Source organism: Vanellus vanellus, assembly GCF_965231255.1.
Source record: "Vanellus vanellus genome assembly, chromosome: 1".
NCBI lineage: Eukaryota > Metazoa > Chordata > Aves > Charadriiformes > Charadriidae > Vanellus > Vanellus vanellus.
This window is the reverse complement of record NC_138905.1, coordinates 125,219,738-125,247,020: the sequence shown is the minus strand read 5'-3', so window position 1 is coordinate 125,247,020 and position 27,283 is coordinate 125,219,738. Positions and strand designations below refer to the sequence as shown.

The 27,283-nt window shown below is 41.1% G+C and overlaps 1 protein-coding gene across 1 annotated transcript in view; it reads right to left on the bottom strand.

Moving 5' to 3' along the window:
- Positions 1–27,283, bottom strand: part of MAOB (monoamine oxidase B) — a gene marked incomplete at its 5' end in the record, with an annotated part of 59,699 nt that overhangs the window by 21,084 nt on the left and 11,332 nt on the right. The window contains 4 exons of the mRNA XM_082491534.1: positions 2,162–2,253; positions 3,037–3,141; positions 18,641–18,778; positions 19,653–19,747. Coding sequence (XP_082347660.1) covers positions 2,162–2,253; positions 3,037–3,141; positions 18,641–18,778; positions 19,653–19,747 — 430 coding nt within the window. The remainder of the gene's footprint in view (positions 1–2,161; positions 2,254–3,036; positions 3,142–18,640; positions 18,779–19,652; positions 19,748–27,283) is intronic.

The window sequence follows — 27,283 nt, the reverse complement described above, 5'->3', positions numbered from 1 at the left end:
ACGAAGAAGAGGAAAAGTGACATGTGTCTGAAAAAGGATCACTGCTTTATGTCCCCCAGTCGGTGCTTTCATAACAGCTCTACTGAAAATTACTCTATAAAACTGTATAAGATTTTGTGCTGCACTAAGACAGAGTTAATTAAGGCTCAGGGAAACACTCCTGTTAGAAGTAAATACTTCCTCTGCCCTCACTCTGAGGAGGAGTTTAAAGGGACATGGACAGGACTAGCAGATGCTCAGCTTAACTGCATTGTGATTGACAGGGACTGAGATTCTATAGGTATTTCATATGCAAGGCAGCAAGCAATCAATAAATTCCAAAGTCAGTACAGAATCCACTTTTAGCACTTTTAGTTGCTTCTTTCTTTTCACAGTCTTCAAACTTTCAAAAAAAGAAAAAAAGTGAAAAATGTAACTTTAACATACTATTTCAAACAGCTGTAGATCTACATAGGAAAAAGGCATCTTCTGTCCTTTCTAAAAATGCAAAGTCCCACTGAATTAAAAAGCTGATGCATTTTCTGAAATATGGGTGCATTCTGGCTTCATTCTTGACAGCCAAAAATAATACAGAAAATATTTTTCTGTATAAATTTATATACTGCAAAATATGATCAACTCTGAAAGATATTTTGTCTAATGGGAGAATTAGTACGTGTATTTATTAATACTTCATAAGCAGAAGCTATTATATGGTGGCTAAATTCTCCTGGTTTCTGCTGCTTTCTCCCATTGCTTTTCAGCATTTCAGCTCCCCAGTTTCTCCTAGTGTTTTACCTAGAAAGGGCAGTATAATTTCAACCAAGAACACTTGGGGTATTTCCAGCACGCAACTGTAGCCAAAAGCAAATCTGTACAGTCTGTTAGATGAGAAGAAATAGAAGATTACCCTTCTGGATCATTACCTTCCAGGGTGGAAAGTTGCTACCGCACGTTTTTCTAAATCTTGAACAAACTGGGCAAATCAAGCTGAGATGCACATATAAAATCTGAAAACCATCTTGGCATTAAGGAAGCCTGACAGTTATGCCAATATTCAGGTAAAATGTCAAGTCTTATTCCATCAGAGTTTGAAAAAATATGACTGTAGTCACCTGAGCTATTGGATATTGAATGATTACCGGTGCGTGGCATTTTGCTTACTTGTATAGTTCCTTACCAAATCAGAGGTTCAGATGGCCAGCAGAACCGCCAGCACACATTTCTATTTGTTTTTACTAAATATAGATGTCAATACAAATGAGAAAAGCTTTCTATATGCTTTTGTGCAATCATGATTCTTGTTAAAGCAAACAAGCAGAGAATTAAAAGTTTTTGGATAAGAGCCTACTGACCATTAACAATGATCAAGTTGCTCTCCAGAGGCTGGCTGAAGCCGTAAAAATGCCCCTATTCGATGACAGCGTCAGCTTGAGTGGGTGCTAGCAGGCTTCTGCACCAAGCTCGTGCCACCTCGCTGCAGCCGCGTGTCAGGTGCTTAGCAATTCTGAAAACGTTGCTGTAGAAATCAATCTGCTTTACAGCAAGGCAGAATTAACTATTTTTTTTTTTTCCTGCTTCAGTGCGGAGAAAATCAATCAAACTGTTGTGAACGGCGAGTAAAGAAAAACTGCTTTGATGTATACATAAAAACAGGAAGCATTTTCAGTTTCCCTGGGTGGTATATAGTGCAGCAGTTAAACAACAGAATGATGGGTGTTAAAGTGATTTAGTGCTATTTCAAGACAAATGTTATTTTTATAGCACTTTGGTAAAATCAGCTGGTCCGGCACAGAATAAATGTGTGTTGTTCCATCAAAAGTTCAATTCAAAAACCTGCTGTAGCCAGAGCATTTTTCTCTTAAAAGTTAAACACACAGTAAAGAAAGGGCAAGTGCATATAACAGATGAAGGTACTACCCATGTCTTCAAAAGTAACTCTCCCCAAATACGTTTTCTTTTTATCTTTACTTCAGTCTAAAAAGTTATGGAAACATAACAGAATTTACTGTGTGTGCTGGCAGGTGTTGTGGTCCATTATTACAAGATTTTCTCACCCCATTTCTTTAAAAAGGCTGTATTCTAGTAGTAGTATTATCTGTTTGCAAAGCAGAAAAGCCTGCTTGGAAGTCTACAGTATATAAATATAAGCGATTATATTTCACATTAAAGAGTTTCTTACTTTGTCCAGCAAATTTTATCTATGAAATCTTGCATAGTCATTTTGTCCCATTCTTCTGCATGGGGAGCCTTCCATGGGGCTTCACTGGGAATCTAAGGAGATACAAAAGAGCATTCATCAGCAAATGAATGAGTGGCATAAGAAAGAGAGAACACAATCAATCCCATCTTTACATGGTAATTCAGCCTGCAAATTCCTGGCAGGTAACACAGTGAATTTAACAGAGGATGCTTTTAGGTTTTTGTTGTTTGTTTTAAGATTATTTTTTTTTTTAAATCTAAGAATAGAGAATAATTTTAGAGTTAAGAACTTTGCCTAGAAAGGCAAAGTACAGTGCTGTGGAATGTCTCTGAGCTATTCCATATCTTTCCCACTCATCTATGCAAGTAACAGCAACCTCTTCTCAAAGTCTTGAAGCTCAGTCAATGGAAAACATACACTACTGGTAACAAACTAAAATGGTTGAGCAGAATTTGAGGGTGGAGAAGGTCATATGTTTGAGGTCTACAAGCCTCTTAAAACATTACTTACTTACTCATCACATTACTCATTACATTACTTACTTGCTCATCAGGCAAAGCGCTAAAAATCACATGCATAAATCCTAATGCTCATATATACAGAAAAACAAAGCTATGACTGCAAACAGCCCCAGCAGCATGGCCTTCAGAAAAGCTTGCTAGGATGCCACTTTTAACATGTGCTCTGACCATCAGTGTGTACCAAAACGCATGGCACCATCCTGCTCCTGCCAGCACCAGGTTTGTTCAAGCTACAGCAGCTTGGCCTATCTGCATCCTAGTCCCGTCTTCACTCTGCCCCTCATGGAGACAAAGCTCAACTGAGATGGTCAGCTGCAATTCCTCATGCCATACCTCCTTTCCCATTTCATCCATGGTCCTCCATAGGTTGTTGTAGTCCAGGTAGGCCAACGGATTCCACATAGGAGGGAATGGACCTTTGAAGGGGTAAGACTTACCCTACATGATGACAATCAAACAAAAAAAAAATCATAAAAAAACTAAATACATAATCATGGTTTCTATGTGCAGGAAGCTGCACCAAACGGTTAAGTGTTCATTGGAAGAAAGCACAAATTTAATTTATACGTGTAACAGCTTCCAACAGATCACATCTGCGCATGCACGTGCAACAAGAGGCAACAGGCACAAAATGAAACATGGGAGCTTCCGTCTGAATGCAAGGAAACACTTTTTCAGTGTAAGGGTGACCGAGCACCGGCACAGGTTGCCCAGAGAGGTGGTGGAGTCTCCATCCTTGGAGATATTCAAAAGCCATCTGGACATGGTCCCGGGCAAACAGCTCTAGATGGCCCTGCTTGAGCAGGAAGGTTGAACAAGATGACCTCCAGGGGTCCCGTCCAACCTCAATCATTCTGTGATCCTGTTACTCTACACGTGCAACACAACTGTGATACACAGTTGAATTAAGTCAGTTGTGTGCAGAACTGATGCTCCCTTGTATCTTCAAAACTTTTGTTGCTCTTCTGGGCAACAAAACCAATACCCTACAGTAAAGTCACTAAGATCAGATCAAAAAAATGAGACAGAACAGCATTGCTCAAGTGACATGAAAAATTGGCTATTTGTTACTGAAAAAGAGAAACTTTTTTTTTCTCCTAAATGCTCGTGAGAAGACTGAACTGTCAATTGTATTTAGTAGGGTTTTTTTTTTCTTTCAAAATCAGACAAAAGCAGCTGTGATGAGCTTTATTATACACTAAAATCAGAGCTCAGATACCTTCCTGGAAAAAAAAACAAAACCGTTTCAACTAACCTAAAATTCCCAAGCCCTACAGAAAATGTAGCATTTACTAATAACGTCTCACTCTTCCAATCCAACACCTCTGGCCATAAATTCCAGAGAGTGACAGCGTGGCCAATACAAATGTCCCAATTACATCTATTATGTATTTAATAGTTAGATTTTATACATCTATATCTCCACTACTAGATATTCAGAAAGTCTTGCTGAACTAAGAGCGGAAGAAGACAGGTAATTTGTAGAGCTATTTTATTTATATGGGAGTTCGCTGGCTGACTATATGGACGGCAGCATAGCAGCTTTAAAAATTCACAAAGAAATGCTCATTAGCATTATGTGGTTACTCATTTTTCACAATGTATTCTGGACTCCACAAACCAGATAAACAATAAAGGCCATATTGTGTGCCACAGCTGATTTTTCAAAGCTTATATTAAGTTACGTATTTAAGTGGGCACTGCATCAGCATGAATGTCAATTAGTAGGAGCAATAACTTTTAACAGATATTTGATGCAGTGCCACACCTACCCATCACTAAAAAAAAATATTTATACTGGCTTCCAAAGAAATACTGCATCAAGATTTAATATTTAGAAACATGTAACACCATCACCACTGCGTCTTGTTGATGAGAAGTATCCAAAGACCACTTACTCGAAGAAGTGTCAAGCTTGACTTGATTTGGCCTCTTTATTACTAATATGAAAGAAGGGCAGGGAGCATATTATTCAAACCTGCAGGTGTTTGCAAGCACCAGAAGAGACAGTAAAAGGGCACAAAGGGACCCTGAAAGACTCAAAACTTGGTCCAGAAATAACAAAATGAGATAGAACCTTGAAAAATGCTGGGTAATAACTTTGAGGACTTCTAATTCAAAGCTAGAGATAGTTAGAAAGTAGTAAGGCCAAAAATCAAACCTAAGGATAAGAATAAGAGAAAATTCGTTTACAAAAAAGCTCAAACAGATCACAGAAAGTGAAAAAGAAACTGTTTTTTCACCTAGTCTTTGTACGGATGCAGGACTCTAATGGAATCCTTGTCAGAAACACCGAAGTAATGAAAGTTAGGAAGAAAGCAAAGTGTGGGAGGAAAGGAATTACTTCTTTGGTACATGGACACATGAAGATGTAGCTGCAAAACAATGATTTCATTTTGCAGTGCTTTTGAGGAGAGATTATGGTTTATAAAAAGTTTTGACATCAAATGTTAATAAGTTTTCAGTCAGAAGTTTTGTCATAGCCAGAGTAGATCTCCAGTCACTTCATGAGTCAGAGGTACCAAGGTTGAAAACTTAGCATTTCCAATTTAAGAATGGACATTACAGCACATGTTCACAAGTACTCCAGAAAATGCAGTGTGGGGGTGGGTTTGTTGGTGTTTTTGTTTTGTTTTTGTTTTTTTCTATTGAGCATGGAACAAAAGCATATTTCTACAGCTCTTGTGCTCAATTGTATGAAAATACATTACACTGGAATCAGGAAAACATATCCCTGTACGTGGAGATGAACTCATTGAGTTTGTTTCATCAGAAGTATTTGGTCCCGACATGGACATCTGGGTACTATTACCTCTTAACATGAAATTAGTTTGAACTGGGGCACACCTTCATACTCTGCTGTCAAAGGGCTATGAAAGAGCAGCAAAAGCTCTCAGACTGAGTACCTTCCTCTCCCAGCTAGTAACATCTGAATCACTTTGGTAATTACCTTCTAGCCTTTTGGGGCACATTAAAATTCCATAACTAACTCCTGTGGCAGCAAGAAGTCAGTTTTACCATGCCTTCTTCTGAACGTTGGAGCCACCATTCACTAGTGTAAAAACCATGTACATATTCCAAAGACAGAGCACATCAGTTTGGTTTTAAGTACCTAGCATTTCCCAGATTTACATTTATGAAACACGTATACTGCTGTGCTCAAGAAAACCAGGGCAGCATCAGAATGGGTTATTCCAATTATTGATTTTGTTCTGAGCTTCCTTCTCTGCCAGAGGCAATCCTAACTGAGTTATCCCCTCTGAGTTAACTCAAATCTTACGAATTCCCTGTGGGGCTTCCTCATGAGTGCACAGCTAAGAGACACACAAAACATGTCTTTGTTTTAGTAGTATTATATTTCACTGCATTTGAACTGCTGAAAGGGAAATCTTGGGTATGTCTCTTGTGCAGAAATCTGGGGTGACAAGTCTCATAAAGCACAAGAAAAAACTTCAACCCTGAAAAATAAAAACAATCATAAAAGCAAAGGAGTCTCCTGTGAAAGGCACTTTCAAGAGCTCCTAAGACATTACCTAAGGCCTGATCCTTATTTCCTACAGACAAAACTTCAGGAGCTGTCAATCAGAATTTTGTTTTGGAAGAAACTGTAAGACTAGGCTCTACACAGAAACAAAAATAGCAGCACCAAAGAAAGACTACACATAGCTCCGAGTAGTTTCCAGCAAACTGAAACATTTCAGCTCTACTTCTGATGAATTTGCGCTGTTGCAAAAACAACCACCTTATTGATATTTGGGCAATTTTTGTGTATTTCTGTCATAGTGCTGGGAATAGCATTCTCCATACATCCTGATGCTGTATAATGTCTAAAGAAAAACAAAACACAGATGAAAAATATGTCCCAAGATGCACAAAACATTTCCTTTTCAAATATTTTTTTATACCTAAATCAGAGCAGTATAAAAACAGCAATAATAACCACCCCTTCTGATCATTTGACATGTTTCAACACTAGTACTATAATGCTCAGAAGTATTTCTTACCTTTTTTTTTTTTTCAGGGCTTAGTGCTATTTAATACAGGCATATATATATTTTTAGATACTGTTTCATGGTGCCATTTGCAATGCTTCCAAAAGCAGAACACCAGCATCAGCAGGTCTACCTGCTAATGTATGGGTCACTTGCTGCTTACAGAGGCTGTTGCTGCAATATGGGCTAAAGCACACTGAAGAAGCTGAAACTATAGGTAGGAAATTCATGCAAGCCAGCTGTCTCAGGAATAAACAAACAGGAAAATGAGAAATCCAGTGTTCGTCACAAATATTACAATTCCCAAAAGATTTTCTCATCCATCTGTTTCACATCAACCAACGTTTGGCTTGGTACATTGGACCCATGTAATATAAGTAGTATAGAAAGAAACTTTCTGCGTACATCAGCTCTGCTTCAGGTCAAATAGCTGACATAAGAATTGAGTTTTTACAGGGGAAAAAACACAGCATGACAACCGGGTATCAGCAGCCCCCTGACTATCAACCCCAGCAGTTGGGAGGGCATAGGGGCAGGATCCCACACACTTTCTCCTGGGAGGGTGAGAGTGAATGAATGGTTGGCTGAGAAGGGACACCCTCTGCCAGGAAATATCATCAGTATCTCAGTGTAGAGAGGGATCTCAGGAGAAAGTCTGCTTTTGCAGACACAAGACAGCTTCATGCTCCCCTAAATGTTTTGTATCCAGGTAGCACTCAAGTGGGATGCAGTATTTTGAACTGAAGCCCCTGGTGCCAACAGTCCATGTATTTTTTTATAGCACAGTATAAACACCTAAATATAGTCAGCTTTCATTGGAAGAAACAAGACGGTGTGGTGCATTCTCTGCACTACTGAATGAGTGCAGATATTCCCTCAGCTAAATCGTCTAAACCTTGGAGTAACTGATGCTAACTTCACCAACATGTCACACATGGCATGTTAATTCACACAGGTTTATAGGCACATAGTGCCCTCTGCTGATTCACAGCATTGGTACATCACACACATGTTCTCTCAACTTAAAATCCATATAAAGCACAGAAACAGTAAGATGCAAAGTTATGAGAAGGAAAACAAGACAACAAAGCATCCCTTCAGGCTGTAACTCTGTACCTGTCTCACATACTCTGCTTCTGATCTACTGCCCTGTGGAAAACTATCCTTTGGGTTTGGCTTATGAGGGGTGTTCTTCGTTTTTTTTTTTAATCCATAAGATTTAACAATATGTGTCTTTGGGACTAAGCCTCTCGTGTAATCATAATTTGCAACAAAACATGTCAACTAGCTGGACCAAGCTGAGAGAGGTACACAGGCTTACTAAGAAACCTGTAACAGGGTTGAGCTTTATTGAAGTTCCCTTCTTTGAGCAACTGTTCCAGAGCTCATACGCTCAGCTGGTTACTATACTGACAGATAACCTAAAGGTAAAAAGATACACAGGTTAGAAAATATAAATGCAGCACAAGAAAATCTGGATATCTAATGGTGCAAAGCTACAATATTAAGACACGCCGAAATAGCCTCCAAATATCTTTTAATATCCAACTTGAGATCATCAGCTGCGGATGCCAGTGTTTTGTGAAATCTGGTCAGCAAAAGTCATTCCATTTTAAGTGTAGCATAGCCAGACCCATTGGCTTGAAACATGCATCCTGAAAAGGAAAGGAGCTAATTGGGAACAATTTGTTTCTGCCATATCATAGAAATAAAGTCCATCTTCACTCTGCCACAACATCAATCATGCAATCGCTAGAATACTTGACTTATCTGCAAAAAAGGCAGAACGAGAAAAACAACACTGAAGTGATTTAGAAAGGGAAATTGAGGTTCTGCTCTAAATTAAAAAGTGAATATAACTGCTCCAATCAGCTGAGAAAAGAGTTAACTAAGCCTCCTTCCTACTAGAATGGGATTTTTTGTTTTCGGACACTAAAAAACACCTTTACAAAAAGCATTCATGGGTCTTATAAAGCACAGACTTATCGAGACAGTGGTTCTAAACACTCTTTGAAACTGGACCTGCGTGTTGCTTTCAACACCTGAATTAAACCTGTCAAAGTGGATAAAATCAATAGAAAACGTCTCAGTATTCCTAGAATTAGTTTTTAAAAAACGCTCCTTCCCCTCCCAAAAGCAGGTAAATGGGCAAAAATAAATGAAAACAGGAGAAAAGAGGACTTTCATTTGGCAGAAAGACATCAAATGAGCTCTGCCCACAGATAATGTAACCAAGCGCACAGGGCACACACACTCACAACCAAAACACTGTCTTTAAAGTGGAAGAAGATAGCCTTGGGCTCACTAGTTTTGTTTTTGTTATACTCCAGGTTATTAAATTTCTTACCTAAAAAAAAAGAAACCTTACATACAATTTTACAGATGTGTCAAACCCAGTATGCTCAGCCAGCTGTTCCTGTATGAAATACACATTTCTCTAATTCTGTTTTTCTGTAGACCTCAATCAACTTCTCAAGGGAAACAAAAATAATTTCTTACAATCAGATGCAATTGAAGCTTTTCTCCTGGCAGCCTGAATTAAATAAGCTAGGTGGGAGCACAGCTCCTTTTCCTTATCTCCTAGGGAACAGGCCCTGGGGTCTGGGAGGGCTAAGACTGAGGAAGTTTCTTTCCATTCGGTTGTAATTAAGAAATGCATACTTTATTTCAAGTTCATTTTTCTTACTACTTTCATCCTCATGCTACCATTAGGTCACAGCTGCCAGTCTTCCCGGCAGTCTTCCTGATCAATAAACATCCCTTGCGAGACCTTGCTTTACAGTCCCCTTTGACAGAGATCATTTCGCAGATTTGCTGTATGTACTCTTCCTTCTTTTAGGCTGCTGTAATACAAATATTATCCATCTTTTAATTAAAAAGGCCTAATTACAAAATTCCTGCTCGCAATTACTGCCAGGTGGCTGGCACAAAAAAAAAAGGGAATATGCCCCTTCATTTACAGGGCAGGTCCAATTAGAGTGAAAGACCACCAGCCTTTCCTATACTCCTGCCAATGACTGCTCTTCATTCACAGACTCCCACACATTTGCGGGCATCTGGAAGACAGTTTCACCGACCTCAGCCTATCCAATCCTCAGACTCGCTCTTGAGGTTACCAGTGAGTGTGATTAACAACACTGCGTCTTGTGACAGGAAAGCCTACATCCTCCTACCTAGTAAAGAGTTAAAATAACATAGATCTGCATTCCAGTAATTACATGTGAAACTACCAAGACCCTGTAATAATTTAAAGTGTCTTTGAATCTACTTGGCTTCCTTTTCAAGACAGCAGATGCCCAGATTCTTAAAAATGCAGATGTATTCTTCTCAGTTCCCCAAGTTCTTGCTTACAAATTGTCAGCAAAAAGGGGGGAAAAAAAAAGATATAATGCCATTTCGTCTTGCTTAAATTGATGGCAACTGAGAGTCCAGACTTCTCATTCTCTGACTGCACTCTAATTAAGATATACAAAGAAAAATGAAAGCACTTTTATCTAGTCGTTCAAAAATCCATTTAAGCTGTTACGCTCTATACTACAGACTATGCCAGGAGATACTGCCCTTAGATTTGCAGAGAAGCAGGTCAAAAGCTTAGCTTCAGTGCATATATCACTGATATCACAGACAAAACATCACTAAATTCTATAACTTTAGATACAGCAGTCACTTATCCAGCTGCTAATTAAATCCCAATACAACAGGACCATCACATTTTTTATTCATGAACGAGACCACAGCAAACTGCATTTTAATAAGCACAATAGTACTGAAAATGAACGACACCCAAGAGGGCTGTAATTTTTTTTTTTCCTGCAGATCTATTGTAGATCAGTATGTAACCTGTTAACATTAGTGCGGATTTGTGATCCTAGTTAAAAGTATTGCATGCATAAGACTAAATATTCACCTTCACCTTCGGTCATGTGCTGCAGGCTGGGTTCACCTTAGTATTCTCCCCCAAGATGCCGACTGTATATACAATATTTCAGTGAGCAGGGCTCACTGAAAGAGATTTAAACTAGAGGTCAAGGGGGAGGGGGATAAAACCAGGCTCACTAGACACAAGCCTGGGGGAGGTACGCCAATGCTTGAGGAATGGTGTGCTATCAAGGTCCTTTGGTCTGCTGTCTCAGTGGAGGTAGGGGGTGGAGACCCATGCCACAGCAAAGACACAAGGGATATCGATGTGTTAGAAACCACGGAAGCGCCTGAGAATGGTCACATAGGAATTACGGCTTCTCCCCCTAAAAAGGTGGCAGGATCATAGCCCAGCTGAAGTGCATCTACACCAATGCACACAGCATGGGCAACAAACAGGAGGAGCTGGAAGCCACTGTGCAGCAGGAAAACTATGATATAGTTGCCATCACGGAAACATGGTGGGCTGCCTCACAAAACTGCAGGGCTGTATTGGATGGCTATAAACTCTTCAGAAGGGATAGGCAAGGAAGGAGAGGTGGTGGGGTAGCCCTGCATGTTAGGGAGTGCTTTGACTATCTAGAGCCTGATGATGGTGACAACAGGGTCGAGTGTTAATGGGTAAGAATCAGGGGGAAGGCCAACAAGGCAGACATCATGGCGGGAGTCTGTTATAGATGACCCAGCCAGGATGAAGAGGCAGATGAGATACTCTATAAGAAGCTGAGAGAAGGCTCACATCAATAGACCTTGTCCTTGACTGGTAAGTTAAAAGTTCCCCACGTCTGCTAGAAATACAATACAGTGGAGAGAACACATTCTAGGAGGTTCCTAGAGTGTGTGGAAGATAACTTCCTGACACAGTTGCTGAGTAAGCCAACTAGGGAAGGCGCTCCACTGGACCTGTTGTTTGTGAACATAGAAGAACTGGCGGGTGATGTGACAGTTGGAGGCCGTCTTGGGCATAGCAATCACAAAATGATAGAGTTTTTGATTCTTGGAGAAGTAAGGAGGTGGGTTAGCAGAACTGCCACCTTGGACTTTCACAGGGTAGACTTTGGCCTGTTTAGGAGCCTGGTTGACAGAGTCTATTGGGAGACAGTCCTGAAGGACAAAGGAGTCCAGGAAGGCTGCACATTCTTCAAGAAGGAAATCTTAAAGGTGTGGGAGCAGGCTATCCCCATGTGCCGAAAGACAAGCCAGTGGGGAAGAAGATTAGCCTGGCTGAACAGAGACCTTTGGCTGGAAATCATGGGAGGAAAAAAAAACAAACAAACAAAAAAAAAAACAAGAAGAAAGAGAGTTTATGACCTTTCAAAGAAGGGGCAAGCAACTCAGAACTCAGGAGGACTACACAGATGTTGTGAGGTTATGCAGGGAGAAAATTAGAAAGGCCAAAGCCCAACTAGAATTTAATCTGGCTACTGCTGTAAAAGATAATTAGAAATGTTTCTATAAATATATTAGCAAGAAAAGGAGGGCTAAGGAGAATCTTCATCCTTTATTGGATGTGAGAGGAAACATAGTGACCAAGGATGAGGAAAAGGCAGAGGTACTTAATGCATTCTTTGCCTCAGTCTTTAACAGTAAGACCAGTTGTTCTCTGGGTACCCAGCCCCCTGAGCTGGAAGACAGGGATAGGGAGCAGAATGAAGCCCCCATAACCCAAGGGGAAATGGTTAGTGACCTGCTACACCACTTGGACGCTCACAAGTCTATGGGGCCAGATGGGATCTATACAAGGGTACTGAGGAAGCTGGCAGAAGTGCTCACCAAGCCACTCACCATCATATATCAGCAGTCCTGGCTAACCAGGGAGGTCCCTGTTGCCTGGGGGTTAGAAAATGCGATGCCCATCCACAGGAAGGGCTGGAAGGATGATTCGGAGAACCACAGGCCTGTCAGTGTAACCTCAGTACCTGGCAAGTTTATGGAGCAGATCATCTTGAGCGTCATCACGTGGCACATACAGAACAATCAGGTGATTAGGCCCAGTCAGCATGGGTTTACAAAAGGCAGGTCCTGCTTGACTAACCTGATCTTCTACGATGAGGTGACATGCTTAGCGGATGAGGGAAAGGCTGTGGATGTCATCTACCTAGACTTTAGTAAAGCCTTTGACACCACCTCCCACAGCATTCTCTTGGAGAAACTGGCTGCTCGTGGCTTGGATGGGCGTATCACTGGATAAAAAACTGGCTGGATGGCCAGGCCCAAAGAGTTAAATCCAGTTGGCGGCCAGTCACAAGTGGTATTCTTCAGGGCTCAGTATTGGTCTGGTTCTGTTTAGTATTTTTATGAACAATCTGGATGAGGGATCAAGCACACCCTCAGTAAGTTCACAGATGACACCAAATTGGGCGAGAGTGTTGATCTGCTTGAGGGTATGAAGGCTCTACACAGGGACCTGGACAGGCTGGATTGATGGTCCAAGGCCAACTGTGTGAGGTTCAACAAGGCCAAGTGCTGGGTCCTGCACTTGGGTCACAACAACCCCATGTAGTGCTACAGGCTTGGGGGAAGAGTGGCTGGAAAGCTGCCCGGCAGAAAAGGACCTGGGGGTATTGATCAACAGCCAGCTGAATGTGAGCTGGCAGTGTGCCCACGTGGCCAAGAAAGCCAAGAGCATCCTGGCTTGTATTAGAAATAGTGTGGCCAGCAGGACTAGGGAAATTATTGTCTCACTGTACTCGGCACTGGTGAGGCCCCATCTCGAATACTGTGTTCAGTTTTCGGGCCCCTCGCTACAAGAGAGACACTGAGGTACTGGAGTGTGTCTGAAGAAGAGCAACACAGCTGGTGAAGGGTCCAGAGCACAAGTCTTTTGAGGAGCAGCTGAGGGAACTGGGGTTGTTTAGTCTGGAGAAAAGGAGGCTCAGGGGAGACCTTATTGCTCTCTGCAACTACCTGAAAGGAGACTGTAGTGAGGTGGGCGTCAGTCTCTTCTCCCAAGTAGCAAGTGTTAGGACAAGACAAAATGGCCTCAAGCTGCTCCAGGGGAGGTTTAGGTTGGATATTAGGAAAAATTTCTTCACCAAAAGGGTTGTAAAGCATTGGAACAGGCTGCCCAGGAAAGTGGTGGAGTCACCATCCCTGGAGGTATTTAAGAGATGTGTAGTTGTGTTGCTTAGGGACATGGTTTAGTGGTGGACTTGGCCATGTTAGGTTAACAGTTGGACTCAATGATCTTAAAGTTCTTTTCCAACATAAATGATTCTATGATTCTACTTGTATGAAAGTTGTGCGAAACTTGAAGAGGGCATGCCATGCATCTGGACACCTCTAGCCAGTGCTGCTGACAGATGAATGAGTATGAGTAAACTCCATTCTTTTACAGGGAACTTAATTGAGGTAACGAATTAAGCAGCAACTCACTGTCAAGAACCAGTCCGGTGAGTAGGGAGGGCATGCTTCAAGTTTCACCCAGCATTTTAACCTGAAAGACCCTCCCTGGATGTGCGCAACACCAAGTCTGCCTTTTGGCGCTAAGGAAACATCTAGCACAGCTTATCTCAAATACCACCACAGGAGGAATGTTTCAGGTGCAATACACTGTCGAAACAGCCAGCTACCTAAGCCAGCTGTTAGCACTATCCACAGTCTGCACTGAGACAACACAGAGATTAAAAGGAATAAATGTTACTATCCCTTTCTAGCAACCATGCTATAATTTGGAGAAATTCTAGGAAGGATCATGGCATTATCCCATAGAAAGTTGTGGTGGAAAAAACATCTGAAAAAAAGGTCAATGAGCATCAATGGCAATGGGGGAACCTACCACAGGCTAACGACTAGATTTTGAGAAACAAGCTTTGTTGGTCTAATGTAGCCAGTAAGAGGAGTCTTGTTGCCAGTCTATGTTGCTAGGTTTTCACGCAAACTCTCCATCAGTGAAAACGGGATCAGAGGACGTTCAGCTGCCACCACAGCAGACAAAGAGTAGATCATCCTTACTGTATATGAAAGAATCAAGTTCTAAAAAGATTAATTTGGCAAACCAGCCATACAAAGAAATGTTTCTTTACACAGATTTAGGGTAGCAGAGTAATCCAGTTCCACAGTTATCTTACTTAGCAAAGGAACCTGTGTTACATTTGAGAACATTGGTAAATTTGTGTTTTAAAATGCAGGAAGTTTGCATGGCTATTGGGACTGTACAAAAGTCAAGTGCAACTTGAATTAACAAAGAAAATATGTTGATAATTAAACCCTCACAATAATTTACATGTTTCCATATTTCAACACTTCTTTACATGGCAAAGGTAAAAATTACCTGGACTATATGTACTTAGGTTTGTTTTTCTAAGACAAAAGCTGTCATTTTTGGTGAGGAAAACATCAATAGTCAAAAGTTGCAAATCTGCATAAGTTACGGCCCTGAATTCTCTCTGGGGCAGCTAAGGAAAAGTTACCTTATTTTAAGAAGCGTTTTACATCTGCCTACCAGCCCAATGGGAGGATTGATAGGAGATGATTACTTCTCAGATAGTTCTGCTTTTGCTTCTTAAATCTGGATTTATGAACCCAACTTCAGTTACGCTATTAAAAAGTAGTGCTGTTCAGGCAGCAGTGTGCCTACCAAATACTACTTGCAGAGCTATACTAATTTTCTCACTAAGGCTGATGAACCAGTATTTGCACAAATGAAAAGAACATACTAATCTCTTTTCAAAGACGATTAAAAAGGCTGCTTAACCAAGTAGAGGGAACGAAAAAAAAAGTACGGCAAGAAATATAATTTTGAGTTTCTATGAAGATATCACACACAATATAAGCGGGACCAAAAATAATCTCACAATAGAAGCTGACATTAAAAAAGATTAAAGGGGAAGAAAACCACACAACCCAATCAAGTTGGTAAAGCCTAATTAGCAGAAACACACCCAGAGATCAACAAAATGCATTCTTTTCATTTTGTAGTACAAAGAAGCTGCATATATTACTTGTATTAAAAAGCCTCTAAAATGAATTTAATTAACTATGAAAGGCTTGATTTTGCCTTTGGGTATATGTAAAAACAGCAGTTGATTTTACAAGATGCACTGTGATGCCTGATTGTGTAGCAAGAGAAGAATTAAAACCTTTAGGTTTCATTGCGTCTCTGGGTTCAGAGAATTTTGTGGTCCAGAACTTAATTATTTTTGGCCACAATCACAAAGCCTGGGTGAGCATGTGAATTCAAATTCACACAGGGGCAACAGATCTTTGTATATTTTGGAATCTGGTTTACAGGCCATGACTTGAGAGTGCTGCTTAGATTTCAGGGAGCACATAAGAGCAGTGTCCACTTGTGGGGAAAGCAGGGGCAAGCCATGTGGCCAAAAGTGACAGACAGGTAAGGAATATGTAACAGATACTATATATGTAACAGATAATAATATATATATAAAACAGATATATAGAGAGAATATATATATAACAATAATAATATATAACAGATACAGCAAAAGACTGAAGACTGTTACAATGATTTGGCCACACAACAACGCATGTGTCTACTACACAGTGCTCGGGTTCCAATTATTTAACTGAGAGTAATTCTTCAACTATGTTAATACTTTTCCACAGTTGTATAAACACAGAAGCAAAAAGGAAATAAAACACTTAAAAAGATTGAAATTAGGAGATTCAAAGGAGGTGCTACTCTCTGTGGAATAACTCTTCTTTTTACCTCCTGCTTGGCTACCAGGGAGTCCTGGCACACACTTCTCTCCCTCCTCTCTTCAGGAGCTCTCCTACAGGCAGCCACAGTGGGAGCCTGAGCCTACAAACTGTCTGAATCCCACCTGCAGGCTCTTGGCCAGCAGGTGGGATCTCACTCCTTGGAGATTTTCAGCACTTGACTGAGAATGGCCCCAAGCAACCTGACCTAACTATGAGGCAGACACTGCTCCAAGCCCAGGGTGGAGTAGGAACCTCTAAGGATCTCTTCCAGGGCAGTTTTTTCCATGGCTTTGTGTAAGGCATAGTGCCAATCTCACATATGCCTGCCAGCATTCAGACTGAGCCACTTGCCTCTATCAAATTGTCATGGATGCTACATTCCCCTGGGATATATAAGGGCATAACCTGTCATCTATGAGCTTCTCTCAGTAGGTCTTAGCACAGACACGAGTGCTGGAGCAAGCCCAGGCCTTCAGCCTTCCTCACAACCCACCCAGGATCTGTTTGCACAGATGCATGCATTAACCAAAGTAGCAAGCACCCCGTATCTCCAGGCTTGGATGGTTTGAATGCTCCAGAAGCAGAGTGGCTTCCCCCACCTCTGGGTTTCTGGATACAAGTCATTCTACTGTATAGATTCCCTGGACATGCGTCCTAATGCCTTGGTGTCTCAATTCAAGGCCCTTTCTGTGCCCACCACACAGACAAAGCCAAGGCACACCCCTCTCTGCCAGCCTGGGATATGGCCCTGAATGCCAGCAAGTCCTACCAGTGCTGAGTATGGAGGAAAGCTCCTTGAGCTTTCCTGAGCCTTGACTCACACCAGCACCCACCACCCCTGGCTAAAAGGTATTCATAGACGATGGTAAAAGGCTATGCGCAACCTCTGGCAACTCATGCGATAAGACACTTGTGGTCAAGGGACAGACAAATTGTCCTTGGCAAGAGCCCAAGCTTCTACTTTTGTGCCATCTTCCTCACTCTGAAAGCCTGTTGGAAAACAAAAGACTGTTTCAACCTGCTTAGTGATATCAATATCCCCCACAAGCTGGTTCCTAGAGAGCCTAAAAGCAAATGGGGTCTGGCTTACCAAAGGAGCAGCCATGCTTGACTGGCTGCTGTTAATAAATCAGGCCCACATGTCAGCTTCAGCTTTGGCTGCAGTGACTTCTGGCAGCATTTTGGAATGCCCCATGCTAGGACAGCCAGGTTGTCCTGAGAGCTGGTCGTTCTGCCTGGCCATGTCAACTGTCTTCTACCAATAAAGTTTTCCCTCGTGGCACGATCTCCTATTGCGATTGAGGAGACTCTTAAGGCTAAATAGTGTGAACAAGCAGAAAATTTGGCTTTTAGGATGATGCCAGAGGCAGACAAAACAGAACAGTGTAGAGGTACCCACCAGTTATACCACAGCAGAAGTAATTGTCGACAGTCACCATAGCAAATCACTTTGAGAACACACTTCTTTTTTTATAACAATTGAGTGGGAAAAATATTGGAAAACATATGGCAGAACACCTTTTCTCTATTGCTGTTTTTAAATCTGTCAATGTTTTCTTTAACCTTTGATCAAACACCAACTACTCTCTGACAAATATATTGCCTGTCATTGCACAATAGCTTTTCATAAGCATATAATGAAACTCAATGTTATTTTCCTCAGGATTAACACAGAAAGTTTGCATTCTGTGGGAGTGTAAGACTGCTCTATATCAGGAAAGGAGAAAGGATGCTCTTCTGGAGAAAACATAGTACAAATACTGAGAAATACGTGGGCTTTATAACAGCTTTGCCATAGCTGTCCTGTTTCAGATCATGAACACATCGTTTAGATCTGCCTCCACTGGAACGTTTGACTCTCAAAGCCTTTTGCAATTACTATTACAATGCTTTTTACTACTCTGCATGTTAGTTTCCCCATCAGCACCACCAGACTTAACCTCTCATGTTTCTTTCAGTCAGGATGTTTTCAGTGGTTTAGGAAGCCCACCCTGAGAAACTTTCAGCCCGATTGAAGATACTTCTAGGACTTCTGAAAGGGACTTTCAGACATCTTGAGCAGAGTATATCAGAGCTGACCTGTACAGTAGAGTCACAGTTGTATTGTTGATAAACAATGAAGCTTTTTGAGAGCTTTTAACTAAGAGCTCAGACCTGAACCAAGGCACCAGCTAACAGGATGCGTCTACAGGGTACACATGTAGATGTGCATGCATACAGTAATTTCTATGAGTTCTTCATTATTGAGATACTTATTTTTCTCCAAGAAACTCAGATGATGCATACTTAAAACTGGTATACTCCACTGTAGCATGATCACTACAACTTGCACATCTACAGCAGCATGCTTGAGAGCATCTTACCTTGACGTGGTGTATCAGGTGCTCAACTTCATTCACCTTATACGTCTCTATTCCTAACTCTTTAGATAATCGCAGGAGACGATTTTGTGTTGGCCCCACGTAAGCTCCTCCAAGGTCCACATATTTAACTTGCTTATTCTAGTTTATAACACACAACACACGAAAGGGGAAAAAAGTGGATTAAAAAAATTATAATCCCTTTGTAAATAGCATACAAGTTAAAAGAGTAATACAGAGGAATTCTTTACATGAAACACTCCCAGAGCATTTTGGCTAAGATTCCTCTCCCCATGGAAAACTTCATGAGTTCATAACCAGCTTAGCTGGCCTGTTGTTACATTGCAGCCTTAAACTCAAGAGGAAAGAGCCTGACAGGCGGAGAGAGAAGGGCAGAGTCAGAGACATTTGTGCTGTTCTTCTGCAGTCAGGCATCTCACCAACAACTACTTCAAAGCAGGCTGTACTAGTAAGTATCACAGGTAAGATTTTCTAATGAGCAGAGTGGGATGGGGTCTCCCAGGTCAAGGTAGGTCAAAAAGTAAAGAAGTGAAGGCAGACACGCTGGTTCTAGTTCCCAGCCACCCCTGCCATTCATCTAGCCTACGTGACTCCTCATGGGGCTTGCTACAGTTGTTTTTTCATAGAGACTTCTCCAGTATCTCTCCCTGCAAAATGATTTTGAAACTTAGCTAATAATGTTTTCCTTCCCAGATGGAAGGACTCACGAGTCAAGAGCCTGCAGATGACATGGAAATATTCTGTCCCCACCATCATGCCAGTCTCCCTACTCTTGCTGGTGACATATCAGGGAATTTCCCACCCACTACTGCTCTAGAAATTTTCCCTCAAGTAGGTCATATAGCAGGAAAGATAAATAAATAAATTTATGTACACTATTCATATAGTATACATATACTATACATATATATACCCACACATGTATAATTATACAGACGTATAGTACATACCATACGTATGTATATGTAGTATAAATGGATTTGGAGATAATTACCCTTACGGTGAAAGTTCTTCCACCAACCCTGTCATTGGCTTCCAACAACACCACGTTCAAGCCTGACTCAGTCAGCAGTTTGGCTGCTGAGAGACCTAAAAGATACAAAGAAAAACAATTAAAGAATACTTTTGTATATGCATCCCATGGCTTTTGTGACTTGACATGTAAACACTCACATAAATATCCATCCAAATTCTGAATTTTTCATTCAAACACTTTGCTGGGGGAGTGAGGTGGAATTAAAAAAAAATAAGTAAATCATGAAATGGAACTGAAGCCACATACTAAAACAATTTGTGGTCAATTTTACATATGCTGAGCACCTTTTGCACCACATGCTTGTTATAATAGTCATCCAGCCAGGTAGAGAACTTGGGGAGGACAGCTTTCTGCTTTCTAACATCAGCATGTCATCTTTTATAACCCAACAAAAAAAAGGAAGAAGTGAAGTTTCATTAGGACAGTCCTAAATTTCAAAAGTTTTCTGGAAGCTTGTTGTAAGTGTCTGCTTTCCAGCTCTGAATGTTTTCAAGTACATTAGCAAAGTTCCCACATAGTCAGGTCACAGGTTTCTTCTCCTGAACAACACATGGTCTGACTCAGAAGAGACAGAATGTGAGCTTGTGTGTGGCAACAAGAAATACAGGCAAGTGTACACAAAAAAATTGTTTTATTCCTCATCCATCTTCTTCACACACTTTCACTGCCATCTTGCAATTCTTGAAGCTGAGACACCAAGAGAGGGAACAATGGGAATACAGGAAGGAACATATCATTTTAGTTCTGATGCTATAAATCCTCATAGTTGTAGAGGAAAGTATTAGCATCAGGTCCTGCAGCAAGTGCGTCAAGCTGCTATAGGAATGAAGGGAACTACAAAATGTGCAAAACGGAGCAAATACAGCCCGTAACTTCTCAACTTCTTAAGATCATCTCTGCCTTTTGCTTCAGCACACAAACTGAGATTTGTATAAACTGAGGTTCTTTCTTTGGCCACATGCGAGTGAATTTCTAGTGGGACGACAAGAGGGTTCTTTGAGGGTTGCGTCATCCTCTTGAACTGATAAGATGCGTTGAATAAAGTTCAGCAGAGGCCAGGCTAGAAGCCACACTTATACATCACAATTTAGCTATCATTTCTGGCTCTCTGTCTTGTCACCATCAGAAGGCAATCAGTTTCCTCTCTGTGTCCTAGTACATGTAGTTTTTGAGAAGGAGCCGTCCAAGCAGATTGTTCCAAGCATATGGCAGCCATGGAAGAAACGGCAAAAGCGCTGGCAGGAAAAACAGATGGCCAAAGCTAGCATGGCAGGACTGAATGAAACAATAATGAAGAAAATACAGCAGCCCTGGCTAGAGAAAGAATATTAATGAGAGCTACTAAAGGTGCTACAGAACATCCTGGTCATCAACTAGTGGCTTGGGAGTAGGAGAACCATGTCCTGTTCCCAGCACTTCAGTGAACCTGCTGCACTGTGGTGGTTAAATTGCTTAAGCTCTTTGTTTCCCCATCTGTAAAAAAAGAGACAATGGTGTAGATCCATCTATCTAAAGGATTTGACATTTTCTGAAGAGAAGTAGCAGATGTTTCCATTAAAAGATCGTACTATCCTGCCCTTATTTCTAGCTTCATGGGCTTATTTATCTTGGGTTTTCACATAAGTGTTAGTGAGAAAGCCAGTAATGACACTGATAAAGGTCTTTCCATACTTCCTTACTGAGAAAATTATATTGCAAAAACATCTGGCTGGATCAGTGGTCTTGACTACATTCACAAATATTTGAAGATACCAAGGAAGAACAAAATACAGAAAACAGTCACAGTATGCAGACACGGACCACCCCTTCAAACAACGTGCAAAAAGAGATTGGCTCCTGAAGAAAAAATAGGCAACAAATCTCCTAAATAAATATAGCTTACCAGTTAAAGAAAAGAAAAAACAGATCTCTTCAAAAAAGACAAATATTTCATCAGTTGGGAGAGGATCAATAGTAGTTATTAATAATTCACCGAATTAATACATAATCTGAAGGCTGTTGTCATTGCAGGTTTTTGTTGACTTATGCTAACAGGCATTGACTAATCAATTAATAACATTCAGTTGCCAACACTGATTAAGGAATATGAGATTTGACTTTCTTTATTAAAACCTAATGAATAAACATTTCAGTACAGCAGGCAACAAAGGCAGTTTATTCCCAAGAGCTGAATAGACTGAGAAGCTTGTGAAAGAATAGCTCTCTAGACTTAACTGAAATGCAGCCAATTTGTGGTGGTCAGCCCAGATGCCACCTCATTTCCTTATGCACCTTTCATCCACCCTCTATTGCACCTACCTACTATTTACTCCCTACTGTTTACTTTGGAGCAGATGCCACCTTTTTTTTTTTTTTCATACACCCACAGATATACCTGTTAGAGATGGATAACAGTTTACTCTTTCCTGATGCAAGTACAAAAAAAAAAAAAAACAAACCAGTGTGGAGGGGAGGATTGAGCTCATTAATATTTCACTACTCCGTGACCATCCTCCAGCAGATCAGATTTCTGTAGGGAGAGGGATGTGTCCTTGCAGCTTGACTCCATAGTGGAAGTTGCAGCCTACAGAGTTCCCAAACTAAGCACCACCTGACCCCTTATTTCTTTTCAAGGGCTGGTGGTCCACCCTCTTCTCTCACCTACACGACAGCCCTGTTCCAGTCCAAAGTTTGCTGGAGAAATTATGCAGATAATTGCTGAGAAAGGCGGGGAACACAGCCAACCTATAGTTCTTCCTCTCCCTCACCACAAACATGTAACTGGGGAAAAACATGGGAGAAGCAAAGGCAGAGGCTCAGGAGTCAGATGGCACAACAAAGGACCAGATTAGGTCTCAGAGCACGCACAGTACAGGATAAGGCAAGACTGCTGTCACAGATACCACATTACAGTGCAACACTGACAGACAGGAATGTTGCTATTTTTGTTGTCTCACACATTTGGAATCACAGTACTGCCACATCATCTCGTACCTGTTCCCTGGAGTTGGACCCAAGACCCCAGATGGGCTCTTGGACTGTTACTATAATAACAGCGAGAGGACTGGATGCTGTGGAGGGAGAGCCCTGAGCCAAAGTGATACAAGGACAGATAAGGGACCAGGAACAGCAACAAAAACATATTAAAATGGAAATGCATACTAGCACATGAATATTTGGGCACAAGGTTGAGGTTTGCTTTTCAAAAAACAAAAATCACTGCAGGAAACTCCTACAAACCACAACTATCTTTTCTGGACAAGACTTAGAGTGGCTTCTCTTGTGCTTAATACTCCAATTGCCACAAAAAGAGCATGCACGAAGCCTGCAAAGCAAAGCCTGGAAAAATCTGTCATATATGATGTAAGATCTCCTCTTAAGAAGGTTAACCCTTCACAAGTTTCACATTTCAGCACTGCCTCTGGCTTACCTCTCACTCTCTTGCACTTCACTAACAAAAGGCAGATCTCTAATATTGCCCCCATTCCTCACAAGCGAGGCAAACAGCCACATTCAAATACAAAGTTCATCCAAAAACATGACTGATGTTGTTATTACTCCTATTTCATGCACAATGTTTCGTCACCCAGTGGCACCTTCCCCGCCTCCCCAGGAGCATTTCAACAGAATCTGATCTGAATTGCAATGTAAGGGCTCAACCACTTTTGCCACCGCTTTGCAGAGGACAGTAATTGGGTCCAGTTTCCATTGCAGGTCAGCTTTCTTCAAGGGGCAACAGAGAGCCATATATACATGGCAGAAAACATATGGTTAAGCAGCCTCACCTGCAGTTCTGCTCAGAGAACTGATAGGCAGATAATTAACGCAAACAACAAAGAAGCAAAGATGATAGGTCTTATTTGAAGACCCAGACTGAAAATACCATTGTGCTTAGATGATGTTTAAGCAGCCAGGCCTTCATCTGTTACCATAGCAACCTGGTACCCAACCGCTGCCACTCAGAGATACTGGTGCGAGATTGCCTCCCCCAGAATTTTATAATGCAAGTTCAAGCCATGAAAATTGTTTCTCCATCGTGCAGCACTCTGCATTCACGCAGATCTTACTCAAATGTAATAATCACAATAATTATTTCATCTTCAGTTCCAACTTCTTTCTTTCCTGTTTTGATACCTTTGTATCGCATTTGGATTGGCAAATGTGACAGGACTGACATTTTCCATCTAATCCCCATGCATTATGGAGTACACTGAAGCCCTACAATCAAACACATCTGACTATCTAAAAAACCTTTTAAAGTAAATTTTTAAAAAACTGATTGAAGTTTTGTAACACCAGTCTGATTCTGCCTGGAATCAGCAAATTTCCTGAAATACCCTTTTAACCTTAGCATTTCCACAAAAAAAATCACTAGAAAGGACATGATTAGAAGTTGCATCTCTGATATGTCTCAAAAAGATACTTGTGTCTTCTTCCATTTAGTTTGTTTTTCTTTTTTTTCCATAGGATACTTCTGTCATTCTCTGGACAGCCAGACAACCAATACACAGCAGCAAGCCCATCACCAAGATTTTACTTGTCCCTCAGGCTACACCCAATTCCCTTGCAGTGTACGAGGGACAGGACGGGTAACTTCGAGGGGAATGGATTATAAAGCTGTAAATAAAGTTTGTTTCTGAAGGCATTCCTGAAGTTCCAGATGTACCTTCTCTGTATTATTCACTATGGTATTGCGTTCCCACATATTTATTATCTCCCTTCGCAGAACAAAACAAAAAAATCTCTTCTCTCATATATGTAATCATAAAAATAATCTAAAAATTCCAAATTTAATTCATGTAGGGAGGAAAGAAGCCTCTAAGCCACTGGCATTCATTTAATGGGTGTCAAAAAATTGTTTACTTTATAACCTTAAAAATTTCTCTCTCCAACCAAAACTGTAAGTTGAGCAGGAAGAAAGGCTGCCATCGTACTTGTACTGTACTTACTTGCAGGTCTTACTGCAGATCTTATATGTCTCACATCTGGATTTCCTCAGATTCATGAAATTTTCTGATATTTCTCTCTCCTCCTCTTTATTTATTTAGTTTGACACCAAAGATATGCTTACGAAGTACTGCCCAGGGGAGTTTTAACATTTGTAACAGATGCCAGACACTTGGGTTCTCCATACAAACGTTGGCTGTACACGTAGATTAGAAACATCCAACACTTAAAAGAGGCAAGGAGCCGATTTCTACATTTGCTGTGCCTCCACAACTTGGATATACACGCAGGAACAAGCCCTCCCGTCACCTGCTGACAGCGTCCCCCTTGACATCATGTGTTTGAGCAGGGGCTAACACCTGCTTTTCCCAGTGTATTTGCGGGTGCAGCAGCTGCATGTGCTGCAGCACATCTGCATGAGAAGTGGCTGCCGTAACATACGGCATTTATTATTGTAAATAAAGCCCAAACTGACGTGTTTCTTGAGGACTTTTTCCTCGCTCTCAACCTGTTTGGCCACATCTAAATCACCGTCTGCAGAGATGTCAGGTAACAGATGCTCCTTTGCCCAGTGCCAGCGCGCAGAGCGGCCCGCAGCACCGGAGCCTCAGCCTGAGCACCTTGATGGGGTCCAGAGCAGTAAACATAGCACGAGGCTCAACGTGAGGACTTGTCACAAAATGCACCTTGGAAACGGCAAAACAAGTCCTCCGCCCTGGGGTTAATGGAGAAATTGTGGGATGTAAAAATGTTTCACAAGACTGGCAGCAAGGAAAGGAAACGTACAATAATTGATTAAATGTAAACAAATAAGGAGTCCAGGGTCACTAAGGTAAATGAACTCAAGTATTTCTTAACGTAAGTATTCAAAGATATTAGTCAGACCACCTTTGGCCATGGACATTTAACATGTTGAAGCTGTTATTTTAGAAATCTCAAGATTTGTATTCTTCCTTCTTGATCTTGAGCCTAAGCCTTGTTTAGACCAGAAGGGACAGGAATTTAATTTCTTTTTTTAAAGGAAGTGACGAGTCTTACGAAAATCATGAAACCTTAAGTAGCTGAAATGTTAAGTAAAACCAGCAAATCTGTCAAAACCTACAAAAAGTTATAGAAGCTGGTATTGCTGTGGGATCACATGGGAAACACAACTTCCCTCACTATTCGATGTCTTCATATGGTAACCCTTACCTACCATCTCTGATGCTCAGAAACACACACAAAATGCATACAGCAAATAAATGAGTTTGGCTGAAACTGCTGCACTGAACCTAGTGAAACAAAATCCATCTGTCTTAACTCTGCAGAAGAACTTTTGAGAACCCCTTTGTTCGTGGTCAACACAGTTGTAGAGTTTTACCTAGGGCAATAGGAAGAAATAAAGAGGAATATGCCCCAAGCAGTTGAGGTAAATTGTGGGGGAAGCAGAAAAAACACTCCTTTGACCAGGAATACCCTCTGGGTAAGTTCTTAGCATCTAAAAATTAGATCAGTTAATGGAAAAATCCCATTTGCTGTTGGTTAGGCCTAATTACTCTAAAATTCAAATAAAACCCCTCCTTGTTTATACTCAGGGTTCTCTGACCTCCTTTTAAGAGATGTCCCCAAAACATCCTGTTAGTTCAGTGCCATTAGTGTAATACAGTTTTCATACTGCCTCCACACTGAAGGGATGGTGGGCAGAACCAGAGAAAAGGCACGTTCTTATCTGCAGCTAAGCAGCCATTTTGCACCAGTGGGTTTTCTCCTTCGAGTCTTCCACCATTTCTTTATTGCATTACAGTGTTAGAAACTGCAGTTTAATAGCATTGCTTTTGTTTGTGTTGACTCTTGTAACGAACACAATCCGATTACTGCTCTGCCGCTGAGAGATTGAACCTGGCGCTGGTCACCTTTACCTCTGTCACTCATCATTAGCCAGCTAAAGTGTTTTAATTGAAATAATGGCTTGAGACAATAATGCCTATAAAGGCATTATAGATCAGGATTGTAAGTAAAATAAAAAAAAAAAAAAAAAAACAAACGAACAACACAAAAAATAAAGCAAAGCCAACATTGGCCCAGGGTCTGGGTGAGTTAAGGTGACACTGGCATGTTTTGTAACTTTCTTCACATTACAGAAAGGTCAAAGGACTACTTTGCTCTTGTGAAGAATACTATCCCCTTACATATTCAAGGGACATGCTTAGAATCATAACGGGAGCTCTACAACAGAGAGAGATCACGCTGCCTGAACTCAGTTCACATCAAGCTGGCACATTCGCTGTCAAAAATGGTGCGCATGAACAAGTCAGTTTTCCCGCTTCATCACTTTCTTAGTCCTCTGCAAGGCAAGGTATGCAGCGTCCACATCGTTCCAAGAGCTGTCTAGGTGACAATATGCAAAGAGCCACAAGCACAACAAGATACTGCAACCCGACAACACCTTTTATTAACTTAGCCCCTCACCTACACCCATATGCTTTCAGGGCGCAGGTAACGTTTAAACTTAGCAAATTTGGGCCACCTGTACAAAAGCACTTTAGATATCTCACTCAATCGCATGGAAGAAAGATACAAAAATTCTAGTTCAGAACCTAAAAACATGCTAGAGCTGGGTCTCTGTAAATTGTCACTCTTGGTTATTTTCAATGCCTTAACTTCACGTGCTGAACAGTACACTG